Consider the following 21372-nt stretch of genomic DNA (forward strand, 5'->3'; position numbering starts at 1 on the left):
ACGTAGAGAAGGAAGATCAAACAGCATATCAACACATAAGAAGAAAAACACTATTCACGTATGAACAGAACAGAACAGAACAAAACCAAACAACAGCAATGTTGCATGCATATATGTAGCACAACTAAACTAAACTAAAATAAAGAGATGCATAAAAAAGTATTCCACAATATGTGATCCACCAATTCAGGTCAGCTCACTTAAAGGCTGCCATGCCGATTGCAGCGTCTCCTCCGCGACCTCCCCTCGACTTCAAATAGCTAACATAGTAAAATTCAGAGACGATGGCAGTGAACAAAGTCAACGCCGCTCCAGCAGCGAAAACTCCCTTCCTCACAGTCTCGCAAGAGGGCTCATTATCGAAGAAGAATCTCCTGTACTTGGTGTGGTAAGCATTCCTCACTGAACCAGCAAGCAGGCAAGCCTCAGCAATCAGAAATGTAACCCTGCATTACAAATACTCCAATCTCAATTACTCTCACTTATTTTCATTTTAACGACGCATACAATGAGCAAATATAATGAGTGCGTACCAACAGAAGATGAAAAGAAGAAGAGCACAAGCCCTCGAGCCTCCGGGTTTCAATGGATTCCCACAGCAGAAGCATCTGCTTGCAGCCATTATAATCACTTGGCTTGTCATCAGTAATACAAATGCACCAACACCATAACCAGTTGCAATGTCAGAGCTGTAAACTCAAGACACAATTAATTTATACAATCAGGAGCCATCCATAGTGTATCCTCTTTAGTTTTCTGACAAATTCATAGAGCTCAAGTTACAGTGTTTGGATTTCATTTTAATTTCACCATATGGTAAGAAACATGGCATATTGAATGAAGAGAAAATTCATAGAGTTTTGAATAGATAAGCCATTAATCAATCATCTAGATACACGTCTTTCCAAATTGAATTTCTTCAATTGAAATTGATGTAAAATTATACCATCCTCAACTTCACAGTAAGTATTCTATGGTGGTGTTCGGTTTCATAAATAAAATAGTAGACAAGATATTATCGATAATAAAGTTGTGAAATTATTTTTATTGGAGGGATTGGTTATGACTAATTATCACAGTGGATACCATCTTACAAACCGAACAACCCCTACCAATATTAATTAATTTAGGAAGCATTAAACAAAAGAGATGGAGTATCATATTTAAGAGTCTAAACAAAAGAAACTAGTTAAAAGTTAAGAGCATACTTAATTAACAGACCCCAACTTAATTAACAGGTTTGTCAAACAATTTATGAATAATGTCGCGAGATTCGGAGAAACCATTTTCCGCACGAACACTTGACCAACTCTATTGTTAATTGTGGAATTTGCAAAAAACAAATTAAAAAAAAAAATACAAAGGGGAAAAGGAAGCTTACGGTGCTTCTTCTCTGCTCAGCAGCGACGGCCAAACCAAAAGCTATAAGATCGAAAATAAAGACAAGGATGAGTAAGATCTTGGTAGCCATTAAAAGATCTGCTGGATCTCTTCTCAATTGCTCCTTCAACACCTACCCAGACTTCGTCTCCACATGTAGTCTGATATAAGGAAAAGTTAAAGAGTAATTAACAAGCTGTGTCAGTGTCATTATATTTGTTTGACTAAAGGCTGATTTTGGTCCTTAGCCTATTGTAATTTTTTTATTTTTATTCAAAATATTATCTTTTGAATTATTTAATCCCTCACACATAAAAACGAGTCACATTTAGTCCATTTTGGACGGTTCCGTCAAATTTGACGGAAATTCCCCCCTCCAGCATCTCCGCCGCCAAGCTCCGCCGTACCATCACCTTCGGTCCTCCTCCTCCTCCCTCTTTCTATCTATGTCATGTCCTTCTCTCGCTCTTTTCTTCTCAATTAGAAGTTCCAAATAGAAACACGGCCATCTCAGTGTCATCCTCCTCTGCCTCATAATCGATTTCGCAGCACCCTCATTTCTCCTCGTACATGCCGGCTTCCGACTACCGGTGTTCTGCCGCTGCTGCTCACCGTCAAGTCGTCGTCTCGCCTCCTCTCCCTCTCCCTCACCCTCGACCCCTCCATCGACCACCTCCCCCTCGCCCTCGCCGTCGTCCAGGCACCCTCCGCTACGGCTGCCTCCCCCGCCGCAGTTCCACCTCCTCCTCTCAAATCGTGATTGCGGCAACACCGGAAGGCGGCGTCGTCGCTAATTTTGCCAGAGATGAAATCAATCGGATACACCCCCGATTGCGGCACCTGCAATGACCTATTTCTGACTCTTTCAAAAAGCGGTCAATTTGGGGAAGCGGTGGAGGTGTTGAAAGGGATGGAGATGGCGGGATGCGTCCCCGATTGCGACAGCTACGGGGGATTGATTGCTGAGTTAAGCGATGTGAGGAAGGTGGACGCCGTGGCGGAGGTGGTGAGGGAGATGCTGTAAGGAGGGGGTGAGGCTGAGGGATGAGACGGTGACGACGGTAGGTGAGGCTGAGGGATGATGGAAGGTGGACGCCGTGGCCGAGATGGTGAGGGAGGTTTGGGTTTAGGGTTTCCGTCAAATTTGACGGAACCGTCCAAAATAGACCAAATGTGACCCGTTTTTATTTGTGAGAGACCGAATAATTCAAAAGATAATGTTTTAGACTAAAATAAAAAAATCGCAATATGTTAAGGACCAAAATGAGTCTTAGCCTTTTGTCTGTTTGTTTATACTCTTCAAATGAAGATATAGTATTTATTTTTTTATTTTTTTTAATAGAAAATCTGTTTGGGGGGAGAAAGACACCTCAACTCTTTACCTGCCACTTACAAATACTTATCACCTAACTTCCAATGGTTGTGTGACAGCCCTATCAATGCATATTGGTATCCATACATATATAAGAGCATCCCAGCGGTGTGCTCGTTGGGACTGCGGAGCTGTGCCGAGCCCTCGGTCACGAGCTCCATCCGATATTAACATATAGAAATAACGATGAATTATGATGCCATCCACATCTCTGTCTCAATATCGTCTCATCTCTTAACTACTCATGGCTCCACTGCACTTTTTACCTCATCTCTCAACTAAGAAACAACACCTACAACCTTCCATCTCTCAACCATCTCATCCCTTAACTATTCATTCAATTTCATTTTTTATTTTTATTTCCAACAAATTCAATTAATAAAAACACACTTCATTAAATAAAACAAAATTACAAATTAAAATCCAAAAAAAATAAAAAAACACATAATTAAAATCTTTAAAAAAAGACATAATTTAAAATACTAGAAATTAAAAATTGCACACTTAAATTATAAAAACTACTCCGCCGGCGAATCATCCCGCGAATGCGATGGCAGTGCACCCATTTGAGGCGGAATACCACGTTGTCTTGCCAGATACGCAATGCCGGCAATATTGGCTTGATATTGGTTAGGCCTCATGCGGGAAGTGTCAGCCATCGTGGCGGTGAAGTACATGGACATTAGGGAGGGCGGCGGCATGCCTTGGGAGCCCGCCTGACTTGATTCGCCTCAGCCACTCCCTGCGCGAGCTCTAGCCGCCTTCGCCGCCTTGTTCCCTTGCGGCCGACGTCGTGTGCCGGAGAAGCCCCTGCATCGGATGTCGGGAACTCAACCTCTTGTGAGGCGTTGCCTTCCCCGCCCTCACTAGACAAGTATTGGCCACTCGAGCCCGTGCTGGACTGGACACCGCCAACCCACCTATCAACCTCTTTGACCGACTGCCAAACATCGGCATATTTGAAATCTTTGCGGGTGTCGGCTTTACAGACTCGCAAAACCGCTCTCAGAATGTCGGCTCCACTAGCTTCGCTTTGGTAATTCTCCGCTTCATGCTTGTAGATCCCACAAAATATTTTGATATCTTTGTCGGCTCGCTCCAAATGACTGCGAAGCATCTTCATGTTGCGCTTGAAGGTCCCCCTCGGCTTTTGCTCATTGTTACGGCGGTGACCTTATCCCAAAAACACTTGCGGCATTGTTGATTCCCGATGATGGGATCGTACGACGTGCTGATCCAAGCGTTGAACAGAGCCATCGTCTCCGCGGAGCTGTATGGATGATGGCCTACATCCTCCACCGCCTCGTCCTCCTCCTCTTTCTCCTCGTTTCCGGATCCACGACCGGCGGAGCTTCCACCGCCTTGTCCTCATCCTTTGCTGGCTCGTCCTCTCCGCCTCCTCCTCTTCTAGCTCTGTTCGGATGGTTTTCCGGAGTGTGTTCCTCCGGAATATTCTCCCTAATTTGAGATAATCCCTGCGTTTGCCCATACCTCGGGGCGGAGGGACGATAGTATGCATCAATTGGAAAAGATGGTGTTTGGTACGCCGACGTCGACGAGCCTTGGGTGCTCGGCGACGAACCAGAACCAGAAGCACCCAAAACATTGTACATGCCCCCAGTCGACAAACGCGTTCAAGTTGTAGCCGCCCTCACCGCCGGAGTTTCCGTCACCGGACAATTTTGCAGAAATTGGAGATGAAAGAGAGATGATATGATAGTGATGAGAAGAAAAAAAGATGAGAGATAGTGTGTTTGTGTGTAAAATGAAAGAGGTAATGGGAGTATTTATAGAATAAAAAAAGAAAAAAAATAAAAAAAAATTTAAATTCAAACGGTAATATTACCGTTTTAAAATTTTAATTTTTAATTTTTTTTTTCAGAAAATCAATTTTTTTTAAAAAAATTTATTTATTGCGTCAGCATGAGGACTCCGACTCGCGGGCTGGGGAGTGGGCGTCACGCCGCGCGCCAGAGCTCGCCAGCTTCATCTCCCCAGAGAGACACGCGACACGACGGGGGGCCTGCATCGCTCTCTCGATGCTGGCTCGTCTCGCGGAAACGAGACCGAGCCCCTATCGAGATGACGATGAGGATGCTCTGATTTATATGAAGGATATTAGAGTCAAAATATTGATTCGTTGCAAAATTAAAATAAATTAATAATTGAACAATTTATAGACATTTTAAAACTGGTCATGCAAAACCAATAGTATTTAGTAAAAGTTTAGAAATTTATAGAAATACTCCATGTTTCACTATGCACAAAAAGTCAAAATCGCAAATAAGAGAAGTTTATTGATATTTTACTTATTCATTTCTATTATAATAAAACTTTTTGCTTCCCAAAATATAAAATTTAAAAATACTTCATTTATATTCTCTACGTCACTTAAAATAATCACGTTTTCATGTTTTGATTCGTTTTATAAAATCAGTCCAGTCCTACTTTCATTTTTGGCAAATTTTCTTTTTCATGATATGTATCTTATTTTACACTGATAATACTATAATTAATTATTTTTATTATCTATTTTCAATCTCATTAATTTTATGTTAAGATTAAAATTCAACCGCCATTAAAATTTTTATTTATTTTAAAAATAAAATAAAATAGGATTCCCTCCGTTCCTGTGTAGCTGAGTCGTATTCCTTTTTGGGTTGTTCCAATAAAAAGGAAAAAGTAGAGAGATGAAGAGAGAGTAAACAAGAGAGAGTAAAGTAATTTTTTGCTTAAAAAGAAAAATGTTTCATTTCTAATGGGATAAAGTCTATAGGACTGTTGTGGGAGATTGATAGGTACATTATTTTTCCTGAATTGAGTCTAATTGACAAGTGCCAAGTGGGTTTAGAGGTTCACATTTGAGCACTCTATTCATATATTGGAGTTGTCATCTATTCATTACCTACCAACAGCTTCCTTTACAAAATAAACCTGCTCCTATATTTCAATTTTTACATTAAATTGCCTTTTACTCTTATCAATTGGTGCAGTGAACATAGAAGAAATCATGGTGGTTACACGCAGTATAGAAGCACGTCTTCAAGGATTGGAGAAGGCATCGGAGGAGCAAAGTCGCGCCGTCTAGGAACTACAAGAACAAATCACCACCATGGGAGACGATATGAAAAATATTTTGAGAATGCTGGAAAAACAGAACGGTGAGACATGGAGCAGCCACTCCAGCAGTCAAGAGACCGACGGCTCAACCCCACCAAACCAAGTTCTCATGCTCCAGTAGTCCATGGAGCTTCCTTCTTTCGACGGTACATATGTTTTTGGGTGGCTCTCTCGAGCGACTCAATATTTCATTGCCTATCAACCAACGTGTCGACTTGGTGATGATTGCCTTATCGGGTCCAGCCACACCACACCGTGGATCCAATTAATTTTGCGAAGGTGTCTAGATCTCTCTTACGATCAATTTTTTGCAAGAGCTGCTCAATCGATTTGGTACAAATCAGGCACTCGATTGGTGTAAAACACTTTGCATGACACAACAAGAGGGTACACACACATAACAGAGTTAGAAGGTTGTCTTGTGCAATTCAGATCACTATCGGGAAATTTTTCTTGGAGGATTGAAACCAGAAATCCGGATGCACCTTAAGGACCCTAATATCACAAGCTATTCAAACGCTCTTCAATTGGCAAAACGCATTGATCAAATAACTTTTTCAGTGCCTTCAGATCGAAACCAATCAGGGTATGATCGAAACCATCAATGCGACACCATTGAGATTGCTTCCGATATCAACGGGGATATCAGCGATTACGCCATCCCGAAATCAGCTGCGTCGTTTTCAACCGATCGATGCCACCTAAAGAGATTCGTAAACATATGGTGGATTGAAATTCACTCCAGGTCACAGGTGCCCACCGAAAGCTCTCTAAGTGCTAATGGAGGAACCTACACCCTAACCCCTCTGACTTATATATTTATAATAAACAAATACTAGTCACGTATCAAATACAAGACCAACACAAATAATCGGAAACAATAATACCATAAAATAGTTCATATCCATATGCATATGTCACTTTGTTCAATTTATTATTCCGTGACAAATCAAGCCTGGTATCTGCCCGGGATTTCCAATATGATTTGACCCGAAGGTCCCACTATGATTTGACCCGTAGGTCCCAATATGATTTGACCCGTAGGTCTCACTGTGAATTGACCCGTAGGTTCCAATATGTCCACTGTGATTTCAGATCCAGGACAAGACTATAACAAATCCTCTTTAATGAAATGATTCACATAATTCTAATGTCATATAAAAACTATTTCCATTACACCACTCATATTTCTTTTGCACCAATCATATATCCATATCATATTCCACAAAATAATTCTAAATAACACATAATTATATTAGGTTCATATCATACAATCCAAATATTCACTCCAATATAACATATAGCAATCAAATATATAACATATGTAAAATTAAAAATCAAATATATAATATAAGTAAAATTAAAAATGTGATTTATGTCCTCGCCATTGTCATTGATAATTTAACCTGAAGTCCAGAATTTGTCTTGTATCTACAGCTTTCTCAATCCTGAAACTGAAAATATATGAGAATTTCATTTTCTAAATCCAACCCCTCTCGTTTCTTTTCTAAAAGTTCCTCTCGTTTTTTTTGTTTTTTTTAACTCTCCTAGCTAAACTCATAATTCTCCTGATTTCTTTTTCAGTTTTTTTGCTCCCCTAGCCAAATAAACCGACTTTCATATATATTAGCTAAATTTCTCCTTTTTTGTGTTAAAACGTGGACTTCAAATGTACACATAATTGCAATCCTACACTTCTATATCTACACGTGTGAGTTGTGACTCTATAGTGAGTCCTTATCACTAATTTCATATTCATGCATATGTACATATTATATTATTATGTTTACATAGTACTTCCACAAAGACTCACATACACACACACTTATATTAAACTAAATGATAATTAAGGAAAAATATGTATATTACACGCATATAACTTAATTAAGTTAGTCATTAAACATAATTAAGGAAAAATATGTATATTACACGCATATAACTTAATTAAGTTAGTCATTAAACTTTATAATTATGAGATGTGATCAATTGCTAACTCAACCTTTAATTGCTAACTACAACTAATTTAAAACCATAAGATTTGTAGAGATCATGTGGTCTATAAATTGTCATGTGTAATTTCATTTTATTTTTATTTAAATTTAAGAGTGAACTACATAAACCATCCCTGACGTTTCTATTTGTTTCACTCCAGGCCTCTGACGTTTAAAAATATCGCCACAAGTCTCTGGCGTTTAACATAATCACATATCATGTTTTTTCGGACTAAAAGGCCCTTCAGCCCTAAAAGGGCATTATGGGCATATCACACGGACTTCTGCAGTGGCTGCCTGCATGCTGCTGACGCGATTTGATGGCTGACGCGATTTGACAGCTGACGTGATTTGACGGCTGTGCGTCAGCGGCCTCCATTTGTGATTTAACAAACACATATCATACTCCATTTGTGATTTTACTAAGTGCTTTGTATTCTTCTCATATATATAGTTTTGTTTTTTCATTTTTCATCACTTAACAAGTCGAAACGTAGGTAACGAAAAAATTAGACTACAATTGTCTACAAACCTCTTTTCAAAATGAAAATATTGAATCCAATACCATAAATTCTTCATGATTTAAGGATTGTAAATTATTCTTATTTTTTATTAAAAATATATCTATTTCGTGTGAATTTCCAATCAAATATTTAGAAATGTCAAATCGAATATATACTAAATCAGTTCAGTATTTTGTATTTAATTCGCATCATAAAGTTCAAATAGAATTAAGCAAAATTATTTGATTCATCCGCAACCTTACATACATCTCACCTATTTTTTCAATATGAGGTCTCCTTTGTGCTTAACCTCATAGTGTGGGCCACAAAATACAAGGCATTAATCACTTCAATTAATCCATAACCATGTAATAAATAAAATTAAAGATCATTTATTTATTTTCTCTATATAACTTTGACTAAATAAAATTGCAAATTGAAATTTAATTCTTATGTATTTTTTAAAATTAATTTCAATAACTAACTTTTTATGCTAGAGATGCAACACGTATGAGTTTGGAAATTACAAGAAACCTTGACATTGTTGTTCTCAGAGCTGAGGAAGACTAACAGTAGTTTCACTTTGGTAGTTTGTCACTCATAATAGCGTATGAAGTTAGATTTTTTTACTCTTCTTGAGTGAAGATAATCATTTCTAAAACACATGAGCTTTTAAGTCAACACAAACTAACAAGCAAAGGACTGATAAATCTATTGCTAGAGTAACTTCATTTGGGAAGACATGAATTCAGGTCAAGATCTTCATGGTTGTTGTGGTTTTGGCATCTCAAGGCCGGTTCGATATCCAGTTAATCCGGCAAGAGGTAAACCGTATAACTGTAGAGGATAAGTGATGGGTGCTGGTGGAACACATAATCCAGCATAAGTTGGCATAATCTGTGACCAAAGTATCAAAAGTTGTTGCACATAAATCAAAATAATAAGCTGTATTTGAATTTACATTAAATAATAGCACTCCCTAACAGTTGTTCCCAAGTTGTATTCGTCAAGTTATTCCCAATTGGCATAATCAAAATAATAGCACGCCGGGAAAATTCAAGGACAAATCCATCACGATGCACCGCCAATTCTACCGCTGCCGCCTATTTAAGCTTCCAGTCCTTTGTTGAATTAAAGTGAGAGAAGGAGAGAGAGAAATTAATTTCAAACACTTACAATATAGATGCACATGCACAACACTGAGAAACATCAAATTTGAGTCGACAAAAGTGCAGGCCTAATTTCTGCAAAAGTGCAGCCTCCCTGCAGAGTAGGCCTGCAACAGAGGGCAAGATGATTGAAATGCCCTTCAAGGCAAAAGGGCCTTTTAGTCCGAAAAATGGCTACAAATATCTGATATGTGATTATGTTAAAGGTCAGAGACTTATGGTGATATTTTTAAAAGTCAGGGGTATGGAGTGAAACAATTGGAAACGTCAGGGACATTTTATGTAGTTCACTCTAAATTTAAAAAGATAAGAAAACTACTAAAATTAAGGTTTTAAATAAAAATGTCAATATAGTGTATTAAAGATATCAATACTATTCATTGAATATGTCAACACAATTTATCATTGACATTGTATATCTATTGTATTGACATATTATCATATGTATGTTTACATTAAACTGCTACGATATAAATACGAAAATTAAAAAAAAAATTAAATTTTGACATCGGAACATATGCAAGTGAGATTTCATTAAAATCCTTATAAAATTATCTTTAATTTGACATGTGTTGTGTGGAAAAATAATTTAAATTGAGATAGTTATAATCATTTAAAGTTTCGAGATATTTTTTAAAAGTTAGTTATAACTAACTTTATGTTAATTGATATTAATATCCGTGTTGATACTTATGGTGCAATGATGTTATACCTTGATTTAATAATCCAATGCATATCATTTAGTCGTAGTTAGCAATTTAGGGGTGAGTTATCATTATAACACACCCCATTTAACTTATATATATAAATAATTATATTTATTACTGATGAAAATATAATACCCACTAAATATGTATATTGTGCATTGACAATAAAATAGTACTCTAATGATGCATGTTTCGGGTTGGGGATGTTAAACATCGACCTGGCGATGAGTTCATATTTGAAGAGGAGAACGAATAACAAGATGACCTGGAAGGCGTCCCAGCCGAACAAGTGCGGCTCTCATAATTATCATCTCATGGCTCGACAACCATCAAATCATGAAGTTATTCAGAACCCTTAACAAAAGCAATATATTATAGATGGTTAATAGTAGCACGAGTCACTATTTTATTGCAGATCGTCTGGCAGAACGACTAAAGCTTCATATCACTCCCACGGTGGTTTTTTCTGTTATTCTGGCAAACAGATTGCGCGTACAAGCTGGCGGAATTTGTCACAACGTGCCTATCACTCTCAATGATACCATCTTCCGAGTACCATGCTGCGTTGTTCATTTAAGCCATGTAGACGCCATCCTATGTATGTAATGGCGATGAGGTTAGGGTAAACTAGAAGGCTTTAACCATAGATTTCAGTCTTGCAGGGAAAGTAATATGGGTACCCCACGCTAAAACGTAAAGGAGTGTACGGTGCAACAGTTGTATGCCCTAAGTGAAGATGGTGAATGTTGGATGTTATTGACCATGGAGGGTGCAAGATCAGGAGTACCATGGTGCTCCTCCTCGGCCAATAGACCATCGCATTCTCCTGATATCGGGACCACAACCTGTTTTTATATGCCTTTATCGATACAATCACATGCAAAAGGATGAAATGGGAAAAGATGGTGCAGTATTTTTTATCACTATAATTACCTGTAAGTATTTAAGGCAGAGGAAGTATAGCAAAGGGTAAGCACAGAGATATCGAACATAGGGAATACGATCACCGACTGACAACCTAATACTAGATTTCTTATACTATTTGGAGACACAGTTTTGGGGTTGGTTTAAACAAAGAAAAACAATAATGAAAGCATTAAAGAAAACAAGTAAAATAATCGCAGATAAAACACTTGAGGAAACATATAAAGACAAGGGAATTCCAATGATGTGCTTTCACAGTTATGGTTTATACAAGATACAATTTACGATATCCTAGCACAGTTCATGCTTAACTAGAACGAGTCACATAAGTATTGCCCATGTGGCACAAAGTAGATTATACAAGGTTGTCTGGCTTAGATTATTAACTCCAAAAACCTTAATTGGACCCTCAAGATGTCCCCACTCTCAACTAACAATATCTTTTAGGGGGAATTATTTGTAGCGTTAATTAAGTCCGTCTAACATGCAAATCCTCTCTCGATTACTTTGCAAGCAAATAAATTATCATAGAATGTGTCACTCAAACATGAAGCATTATCGAACAACTTAGACTAAAGCAAACATGAAAAAACGAATATCAATAAATAGGAATTATATAAACCAAAGTCAAAACTAGCATATCCCCTGAATTCTACAGATTTAGCTACCCATAGACAAATAAACTAAACCCATAGTTTATAGGGAAACTATAGAAAACATTAACAATTAAATAGATAAAACCCAAAAGATGAATCTCGTAGTATTGATTTCTCTTGATTCCAAGTTTCAAACTTCAAGTATGGTGGAAAGATGATGAACGATGTAAAGGAACTCTAAATCTTTTATCTGAAGTATAGAATACAACAAAATGTTCCTTTGATGAAGCTTGGAGGGAGGGGGAGGGGTATTTATAGCTTTCAAGTCGTGTACCAAAATATGGTAAATCTTCTATCCCAATATGGTAAGTCTTAGAGAGAAATTAGGTAAAAATTCTGCGCTGCCCAATTCCAGCGGACTGCTGTAAATGTTCTGACTGGTGCAACTTTCGGCGGTCGCTGGACGTGTTCTTCGCAGGCACAATTTTCGAGATGGACCGCTGCATGCTCCAATGGTCGATGGGTACCGGCGGCCACTGGCTGAGGACCACTGTTGGCCGGCGCGAATGCTCCAGACTTCTGAATTCGAATTTTTACTATCTTTTTAGGCTCTATTTATACATTTCTAACAAAACACGTCAAAATACTAGAATAGACAAAATGTATAAATGATGGACATGTATTGCAACTTTGAGACTCAAAATGGACCAAATAAATGATTTAAAACAGTTCAAAATCTTAGCGTATCAAAAAGCTAGTGGAGGAAATATTAGCAGCTGGCATCATCAAACCGAGCACGAGCCCGTACTCTAGCCCAGTCATCAAGAGGAGACTAGATGGGTCGATTGAGCATTACAAGCCAAGGTTAGTAGCGAAAGGGTACACCCAATCCTATGGAGTAGACTATGCAGAAATATTCTCACCAGTGGCGAAGATGAGTACTATTCGTGTCTTATTCTCCATTGCTGCAACCAAGGTATGGTCGCTACACCAGTTTTATGTGACCAACGCCTTCCTCCACAGTGAACTTACAAAACCAACATGGAGGCTCCACCTGGATTTGATAGAGATTTCAAAGGAGGAGAAGTGTGTAAACTCAAGAAAACACTTTATGGAGTAAAACAGTTACCGAAGTGATAAAGAACTATGGATACAAGCAGAGTAACTTGGATCATACTCTGTTCCTCAAGAAGGAGGAATGGAAGATCACCTCTCTGATCATCTATGTAGGTGATATGATCCTTACGGGGGATGATGAATAGGAAATAAATTAGCTAAAGAAGAATCTATTCACCGAATTTGAGATGAATATGAAATAAATCAACTAAAGAAGAATCTATTCACCGAATTTAAGATGAAAGACTTGGGCCTCCTCAAGTACATCTTAGGAATTGAAGTGCTACGATCCAAGAAGGGAATGTTCATTAGTCAGAGGAAGTACATCTTGTATCTCCTAGCTGAAACATGGGAATGTTGGATTACAAGCCTGCAGAAACTCCAATGATGCAGAATCATGCCTTCTACTGACCGAAGGAGCCGAACTCACTCATCGAACTAGACACCAACTCCTGGTCGGTAAAATTATCTATCTCTCTCATACTAGGTAAGATATTGCCTATGCTATAGGGGTAGTAAGCCAGTTCATGCACAAGCCTCAAATTGATAACTGGGAAGCGGTGTTGAGGATTGTGCATTACTTGAAGGGAACCCGAATGATCTAGTCTTACCTTTGTAGGGAGAAATCTAGTAACTTGGCGAAGTAAGAAGCAAATGGTGGTAGCTCTATCCAATGCAAAAGTAGAGTTTTGAGGAATTAAGAGTGGACTCACGGAGATTATTTGGTTAAGGAAGTTGATGACATAACTTGGACTCATGTCAAAAAAATCGTACAGACATTTTTGTGACAATAAGGCAGCCATCAGTATATCTGAAAATCCAGTGCAATACGATCGAACGAAGAATGTTGAGGTAGATAATCATTTCATCAAGGAAAACATAGAAGCAAAAGTTGTAGACCTTCCCTTTGTTTGAGCAGAAGATTAGCTAGCACATATCCTCATGGAGTATTGTGCAAGTTAAAAATGGGTAATCCAATTATTTAATTTGACGGGGAGGGTTGGAAAGAGATCAAGGAGATATGACGAGATCAAGTAATTGATTACGATGATCACTTAATTGATTATAATCAATCTTTTTCCTGATTTGTAGCCAGAGTAAATCTTAGCATATGTAATTATTATGTAAATCTTACCGTATGTAATTATTCTTTGGCCTATTTAGGCGTGTAAATCCCTCCACTATCATATACAAGTTGAATGAATATATAATATGTAATTTTCAACAAACCATTTAGTCGCAGATAAATAAATTGAGAAATATGATAGTATGCCATTTTTGTTATAGGTACAGTTTATATGAACAGATGTCGTTTCCATCATCACCATCGTGCTAATGAATTGAGGTCTAAGATCTTCTAAATCTTACTCCATGTTAGAGCTGGTTAAAAATATTGCAGTTTCTACTCTGCACCTTATTCTTCGTTGTTTTCTTTCATGAATATTTGCTAATATGGAGAATCATACATGAGACAAGTTATATTTATTTGACACTCTATTTCAAACGAATCTTCTTGTTTCGTTTGATTTGGAAATTTATTGGAATACTTATCAAATTAATATATGCAATTACATTTACAGTTTGGTGCAATTTTCCTACAAAACAGAAAGTCCCACCAAAATTTAAATTCTTGAGCATTGCAGTAATATGCTAAAACTTGTTTTCTTAAACTGCACATGCAATTATAATGTTTTAAAATCCTCTCCACCAAAGGTATAATTAACCATCTTTTAAAAAAATAAAAATAAAAAATTAACTCCTATATGAGGAAATTACAACTTATATCAAGAGGACTCAAACTCGGCATCTCATACAATAATGTTTAAGCTCCTTGCCGCTAGGACAAAGGCTCTGGACAGCATAATTAACCATCTTATACCTCTATTTAATGCAGCTCACAGTGTCAGAGTGTCTGAGGAATCGAACACAGGGAGGAGTGTTGATGCATGTTGAATTTTTGCTATGAAAGGCCGTTTGAGGGATGAAACATCATTTTTCCAGTTTTTCGATTTTTATGTAATTAAAACTTAAAACTAATATTTTGTGTACTGAAAAATGCGATAAACAATAATGGATTCATGTCTTCATACATTACATATAACTATTTGTATTTATGAACTCTTCCGCTGCAACTCAAAGTCATTGTTTTTTTAATATATGTGACGTTAAGCTTATACTATTATATTCACCAAGTTTAATTCTGTTATTCCAGATTATAATCAATTCTGCCAAATATTCCTCCTCTCTCCTCTACTCCTTTAATCCTCCCATAGTAGTCACGGTGACCCCGAGCTTACTATCTTTAGTAAGTGCAGTTGTGACGGCCATGGTCTTTATATTTCTTTATAAGAGCATCTCCAATAACCGGCGTCACCACCGCGACGCCGATTTTTCGCCCACGTCGGTTTGACGCCGAACCATTGGAACCGGCGTGGGCGAAATCGGCGTCAAAATCGGCGTCGCCATGCCGATTCCCGCGCTGACGCCGGTTCCGACGCCGATTCTCACGGGCGCCATTGTGCGTCCCGGATCGGCGCCAAACCGGCGTCGGATTTAAATTTTTTTTTTTTCGAAAACACTATATATACGCGCGTTGAACCTCATTTTCATTCGCACCACTTGTTTTAACGAGTACTCTCTCTCTACCTTACTTTCTGTACAAGATCAATAACGAGCAATGGAGAACAACTACGAAGGTACTCCAGTTAATCCAGGGGGATGGTCTCAGACTCCCCCGCCTCCCGGTGTAGGGTCTCAGACGCCCCCGACTCCCGGGGCAGGGTCCCATACTTCCCCGGCTCCTGGGGGAGGTGGTTGGCCTCCGATGAGCGGGTACTACAACATGTACCCGTGGCAGCATATGATTCCGGGGTGGGCACTCGGCATGCAGCCCCCTATGCAGATGATTCCGGGGTGGACACCGGCGGGAATAGCCGCGGCGTAGGTGGCGACGGAGGCGGCGGCGACGACGGTGAAGAAGCGCTGGGCGACGACGGAGACGAGGACGGCGGCGATGAGTGATTTTGTTTTACTTTTTTAAATTAATGTACTTTTTAATTTTTGTACTTTTTTTATATTATTGTACTTTTTTTAAAAAGTAATGTACTTTTTAAATTTTAATATTATTATTCGAATTTTCCGTATTTGTCTCGTAAATTAAATTTCGTATGTTGATACAAGTGTAAATTAAATTATATAATTGTTATTAGTGATGTGGATAGGTAGTGTGAAGGCTATGTGAGGGCTATTTGATGTCCAGTTGATGTGGCAAGCTGATGTGGCAGGAGAATTGTAGTGCTGATGATGTGGCAGTGTGAAGGCTATTTGAGGGCTATTTGACGTCCTAACCTATTGGAGATGCTCTAAACTGAACTACATAAATGGTACTTGAACTATCAACTGTGAATAAAAAGTTCCTAGACTATAATAACATCATGTGAGATCCCTGAACTTAGGGTATAATCACACACATGGTACCTTTTCACTATTTGGGCTAATTTTCGATCGAATATGTCATCCAAAGCATAGAGGACATTTTTGGACTTTCATAAAATTGTAATACCTAGTAGCTTGTGCTAGTATTGTACTATCTCTCTAGTATTGGATATGATGTTTTCCTATAATTTGAGTATCTTAAATGATATAATATTTCATTTCAAGTTTTCAATCACTTTATATCAAATCATGTTTCTCTCTTTTTCTTAAAATTTTAGAAAGTAAAAAAAATATTAATAAATTCTTATATATATTAATTATAAAATTTAAAATTATAAATTTAATTATTAAAATTACTTGTAGCTAAATTTAATTTTGATTGTAGTTGAATATTTTTTAATATTAAAAATTATAAATTTAATTACTTAAATGATTTGAAACTAATCAAGATAGTTAAAAATAAAATACATTTACCAGACCTTAACTATTGAAAAAATAATAAAAAAACGTAAACAAAAAGTTCCCGATAAAGAGAATATTTGGTTCAAAAACAGACTTATATAAATATGAGAAGATGAATGTCTCTATATACAAATGTGTCAATTGAAATACAAATGAAAAGAATTAAATTTTAGTTAAATCAATGCTCATATCTTTTCAGGTATTAGAAAGTAAGGTGAAAAATATCGTTTTAGGTATACAAACAATAAGAAAATTTTATCCCTTATACTAGAGAAAGAGATGGAGAAAATATCATGTCAGGTACTCAGGTACCCCTATTTTATTAAAGTCTAAAAATGCACTCCATGTCTTCGGAAGAATTTTTGGTCGAAAAAGTATTATGGATGTGATTATACACTAAAGTTCAGGGAGATTCCATGATATTTTTCAGAGTGAACTACAAAAAAAGTCCCTGGATTATAAGTTTATCTCTCCAATAGTCCCTGGACTTTAAAAAAGTCCCTGAACTATAGACTTATTTCAAAATCGGTCCTTTTGACATTTTTCCATCCAAAAATGTCCTTTTGGGCTATTGGGCAATTTCATCTTTTCACATTTTTTTTAACTTTATCAATATTATATTATTTCAATAATATACTAAATCTGATATTATTTCAAAATAATCTTCTTCTTCCCTTTGTCATCCTTCATTTTGTTTCATTTTTTAAATACTATCAAATTTAATTTTATAAAATTAAATTTACAATTTAGATTTTTAAATATCAATTAATTATTTTAAGATCAAAGGTAAAAATTGATCCTAAACATATAGTCAGAATACGAATTTGGTCCAAAACATAAACTTTTTGAAAATCATATCCAAAACATTTGAAATCGTTATCGAAGTGATCCTAAATTGACTGAACCGTTAATTTCGTACGGCGATTTTTTTGACTTAATTAGTATGAAGATGCATAATAATTTAATAAAATTAAATTAAATAAAAAAAATCAAAATAGAGTCCTCTGCTCCAAAAATCTACACCGCCGTCGCCTCTCTCGGCCCCCAAATCAGCCCCAGCACCCGCCGCCTCAAGATCAACAAGCCCCGAAAAGGAGAAACACATGAATATCACTATGGAACGTGGAGAGGAGATCACCGACTAATTCCAAGTCTGGAAATTCAAATGGATCTGGATTTGGAGAAAAGTCAAAACCTCTCACATATCCCATCTCCTCAGCTCGCCAAAATTAACCAGCACGCGGCGGAAATTTAAAGGGGAGAGAGATTAAATTGTTGAGCAGCGATGGACAGTTAAGGTTTCAGAAATTGATTAGAGAAAGATATGAATGCGAGTAAGATTAATTGAGAAGGAAGGAGAGAAGAGAGGGCATTGATGGTTGAGTTGGGAGACGGAGAGAGGATGACAATGGGTTGGAATTTCTTAGCGTTTTATTAATCTTTTATTTAATTTTGTTTAATTAATTATGCATTAGTATATTAATTAAGTTGAAAAAATCATTAATTAGGCGTTGACCGTTAGTTTTTGATGGAACCGTAAAAAAAATGACCACTTCGACAATGATTTCAAATGTTTAGGACCACTTCGATAACGGTTACAAATGTTTAGGACCCGATTTTTAAAAAGTGAATGTTTTGGACCAAATTTGTATTCTGGCTAGATGTTTAGGACGAATTTTGACCTTTACTCTTATTTTAATTAAAATTATCATTTTTTAAAATTATTGTAATTAAAAATCCAATTTAAAATTTAAAATTTAATATTAAAGCCCGGGGACTGTTTATGTTCAAAGTTGAAAATTCAAGTACTATTGTAATTCACTTTTCTTTATAAAGGAGATGGAACAATTTTAGTGAAGATTTTTGATAGATATGGCATTATTCTATTTTGGTACCCTCTTTGTCCCAATTAAGTTGAGTCATACTCCTTTTTGGGGATGTCCAAATTAAATTGAGTCATTTCCTTTTTTGATAAAAAAACAAAACATCCAATCGCTCTTACTTTATTCTGACATCTACTTTACTCTCTTTTCTTACCTAATTTATTCCTTTGTCTCCTACTCTTCAACCAGTTTCTTAATCTCCGGGCTTAAATGTTTTGACTCAACCTAGTTGGGACGGAAGGAGTATATCCAAGCCTAAATGTGGTATTTCATGTTTTGGCAATTAATAACTCATTTCTTTCTCTTATTTTATCCTCTTATCCTCTCTTACTTCATTATACTTTACTCACTTTCTTTTTTCTACTTTATTCTTTCCTCTAATTTAATATTATAATTTTATTCATTACACACCATTACCTAAATTCTGTTGTAGAATTGTCTAAATTAGGTTGGAATAAAGGAAGTAATATATTATTACACGAGTAAAGTTTAAATACTATTATATTGTTAATTAGATATTCTTTTTACATATTTAACAAAATGATTCTTAGGCTGCGTTTGGAACACGGAATTGGTATTGAATTGGAATTCAAATTCTATGGAATTGAATTGGATGGAATTGAATTCTAAATAAATTCTAAATCCTATGTTTAGTAAAATGAAGTAATTGATATGTGATTGAATTTGAAGAATTTATGCATACACATTATATACAAAATAAACACTCACACACACTTTACACAAAATACACATACTATATACACACTAGCACACACAAAATACACACTTCACACACTACACACTCTACACACACTATACACACAATACACACATTACAAACACAATATACACAAAGTACACACACTGCACACACCATACACAAAATACACACAATCCACACTCTACACAACATACACACACTGTACACAACATACACACACTACACACCTTGCATACACTATAAACAAAATACACATTGTTCACGCATTATACAAAAAAAATACTTCACACATTGCACACTCTACACACACGCTATGCATAGAATAAACATACTACATGCACTATACACAAAATATACATACTACACACATTACACATAAAACACACACTACACACATTTTACATAAAATACACACACTATACACACACACTATTCACAAAACACACTATACACACGCACTATTCACAAACTGAAATTTCAAATTTGGTTCAGTTTTTTAGTTTTTTGGTTAGTTCAATTAAACTTTTTAAAAATTTTATTTTTTCAATACGGTTTGGTTCGGAACGAAAAAAATCTAAAAAAAGAAAAAAATCAAAAAATCGAATGCTTGAAATATGTGAAATGTTGAAGTGTGTGAAATGTGTGTAGTGTGTTGTGTGTGAAATGCGTGAAGTGTGTGAAATGTGTGTAGTGTGTGAAATGTGTGTAGTATATATAGTGCATGAAGTGTGTGAAATGTTGAAGTGTGTGTAGTGTGTGAAATGCGTGAAGTGTGTGTAGTGTGTGTCGTGTGTGTAGTGTGTGAAATGTGTGTAGTGTATGAAATATGTGAAATGTTGAAGTGTGTGAAATGTGTGTAGTGTGTGTTGTGTGTGAAATGCGTGAAGTGTGTGAAATGTGTGTAGTGCGTGAAGTGTGTGTAGTGTGTGAAATGTGTGTAGTGTGTGTTGTGGATATATAGTGAATTTATCTAATTATGACTCTGAAATTCCAATTTTCTACTTTTTGATATGGAATTCAAATTGTGGAATTGGAAGATTTGGAATTGAAATTCAATTCCAAATCCAAACATTTTTGTGGTACCAAACATTGGATTTGGAATTGAAGGCTCCAATTCCAATTCCACACCTCCAATTCCATGCTCCCAAACACACCCTTATTGTATTTGAGAATTATTGCAATTTGATGATATTGTTGAATGCCACTACTCTCCTTCTTTCACTACAGCAATAAAAAAACAGTGTGGACGATGTCTGGTAAGAAATTTTGAATTCGATCAATGACTATATATACTTGAACCCTAAACCCTAAATACCTAATAAAATCATTCACTACAAAAAAAGCACAAAATAGTGATGGAATTAGTGACAGTGTCCAATAGCTGAACAATTAGTGACTGACACTTTTCAGTCACTAATTTGTGATAGATTACTCTGTCACTATTACGAAGCAGTCTCCTATGGATTCCGTCATAGTAACTTTAGTGACGGAATATTCCATCTCTAAAACTTTTTAGTGAAGTTCATTAATGACGGATCTGCCGAAACATGATCTGCCACTAATCTGTTAGGTGAAGAAATTTCACTAATTAGTGATGGAAATATCCGTCACTAATTAGTGAGTTTTTTGCAGTGATTAATGTAAATATTTTTGACCAAACAGATTCGCGTTAACGGAAAAAAATAACGGAACATGAATCAAATTTTTATATATTACTAATATTATAATAAAATGTTGAAATGAGTTATTGGAATGTGAGGTTGATTTCTAAAAGTTATCTTTCGTCATTTATAGTCTCATTTTGACTCGGCACGAGTTTTAAAAATTTGTTCAACTTTGTAAAGAAAAATAGGGAAATGATTTAGTGGAATGTGATCCCCACTTTTATATACTGGTTTTACAATATAATGTGATTGTAATGAATTAGTTGTGTGGTGGAATTCATCTACTAAAAAGAGAAAAAAAAAGAAAATAAGACTTTAAATTGTAGACA

General features: G+C 36.4%; 1 protein-coding gene across 1 annotated transcript; it reads right to left on the reverse strand.

The window, feature by feature from the left end:
• Nucleotides 1-36: 36 nt before the first annotated feature.
• On the reverse strand, nt 37-1545 carry LOC121786017. Its single transcript, XM_042184525.1, has 3 exons — nt 1382-1545; nt 534-689; nt 37-446 (listed from the first exon to the last, which is right to left on the reverse strand). The coding sequence occupies exons 2-3, from the start codon at nt 641-643 to the stop codon at nt 197-199; spliced, it is 360 nt and encodes a 119-aa protein (XP_042040459.1). The 5' UTR covers nt 644-689; nt 1382-1545; the 3' UTR covers nt 37-196.
• Nucleotides 1546-21372: the final 19827 nt, after the last annotated feature.

This window comes from Salvia splendens, chromosome 22, assembly GCF_004379255.2.
Source record: "Salvia splendens isolate huo1 chromosome 22, SspV2, whole genome shotgun sequence".
In the NCBI taxonomy this organism is placed as follows: Eukaryota; Viridiplantae; Streptophyta; class Magnoliopsida; order Lamiales; family Lamiaceae; genus Salvia; species Salvia splendens.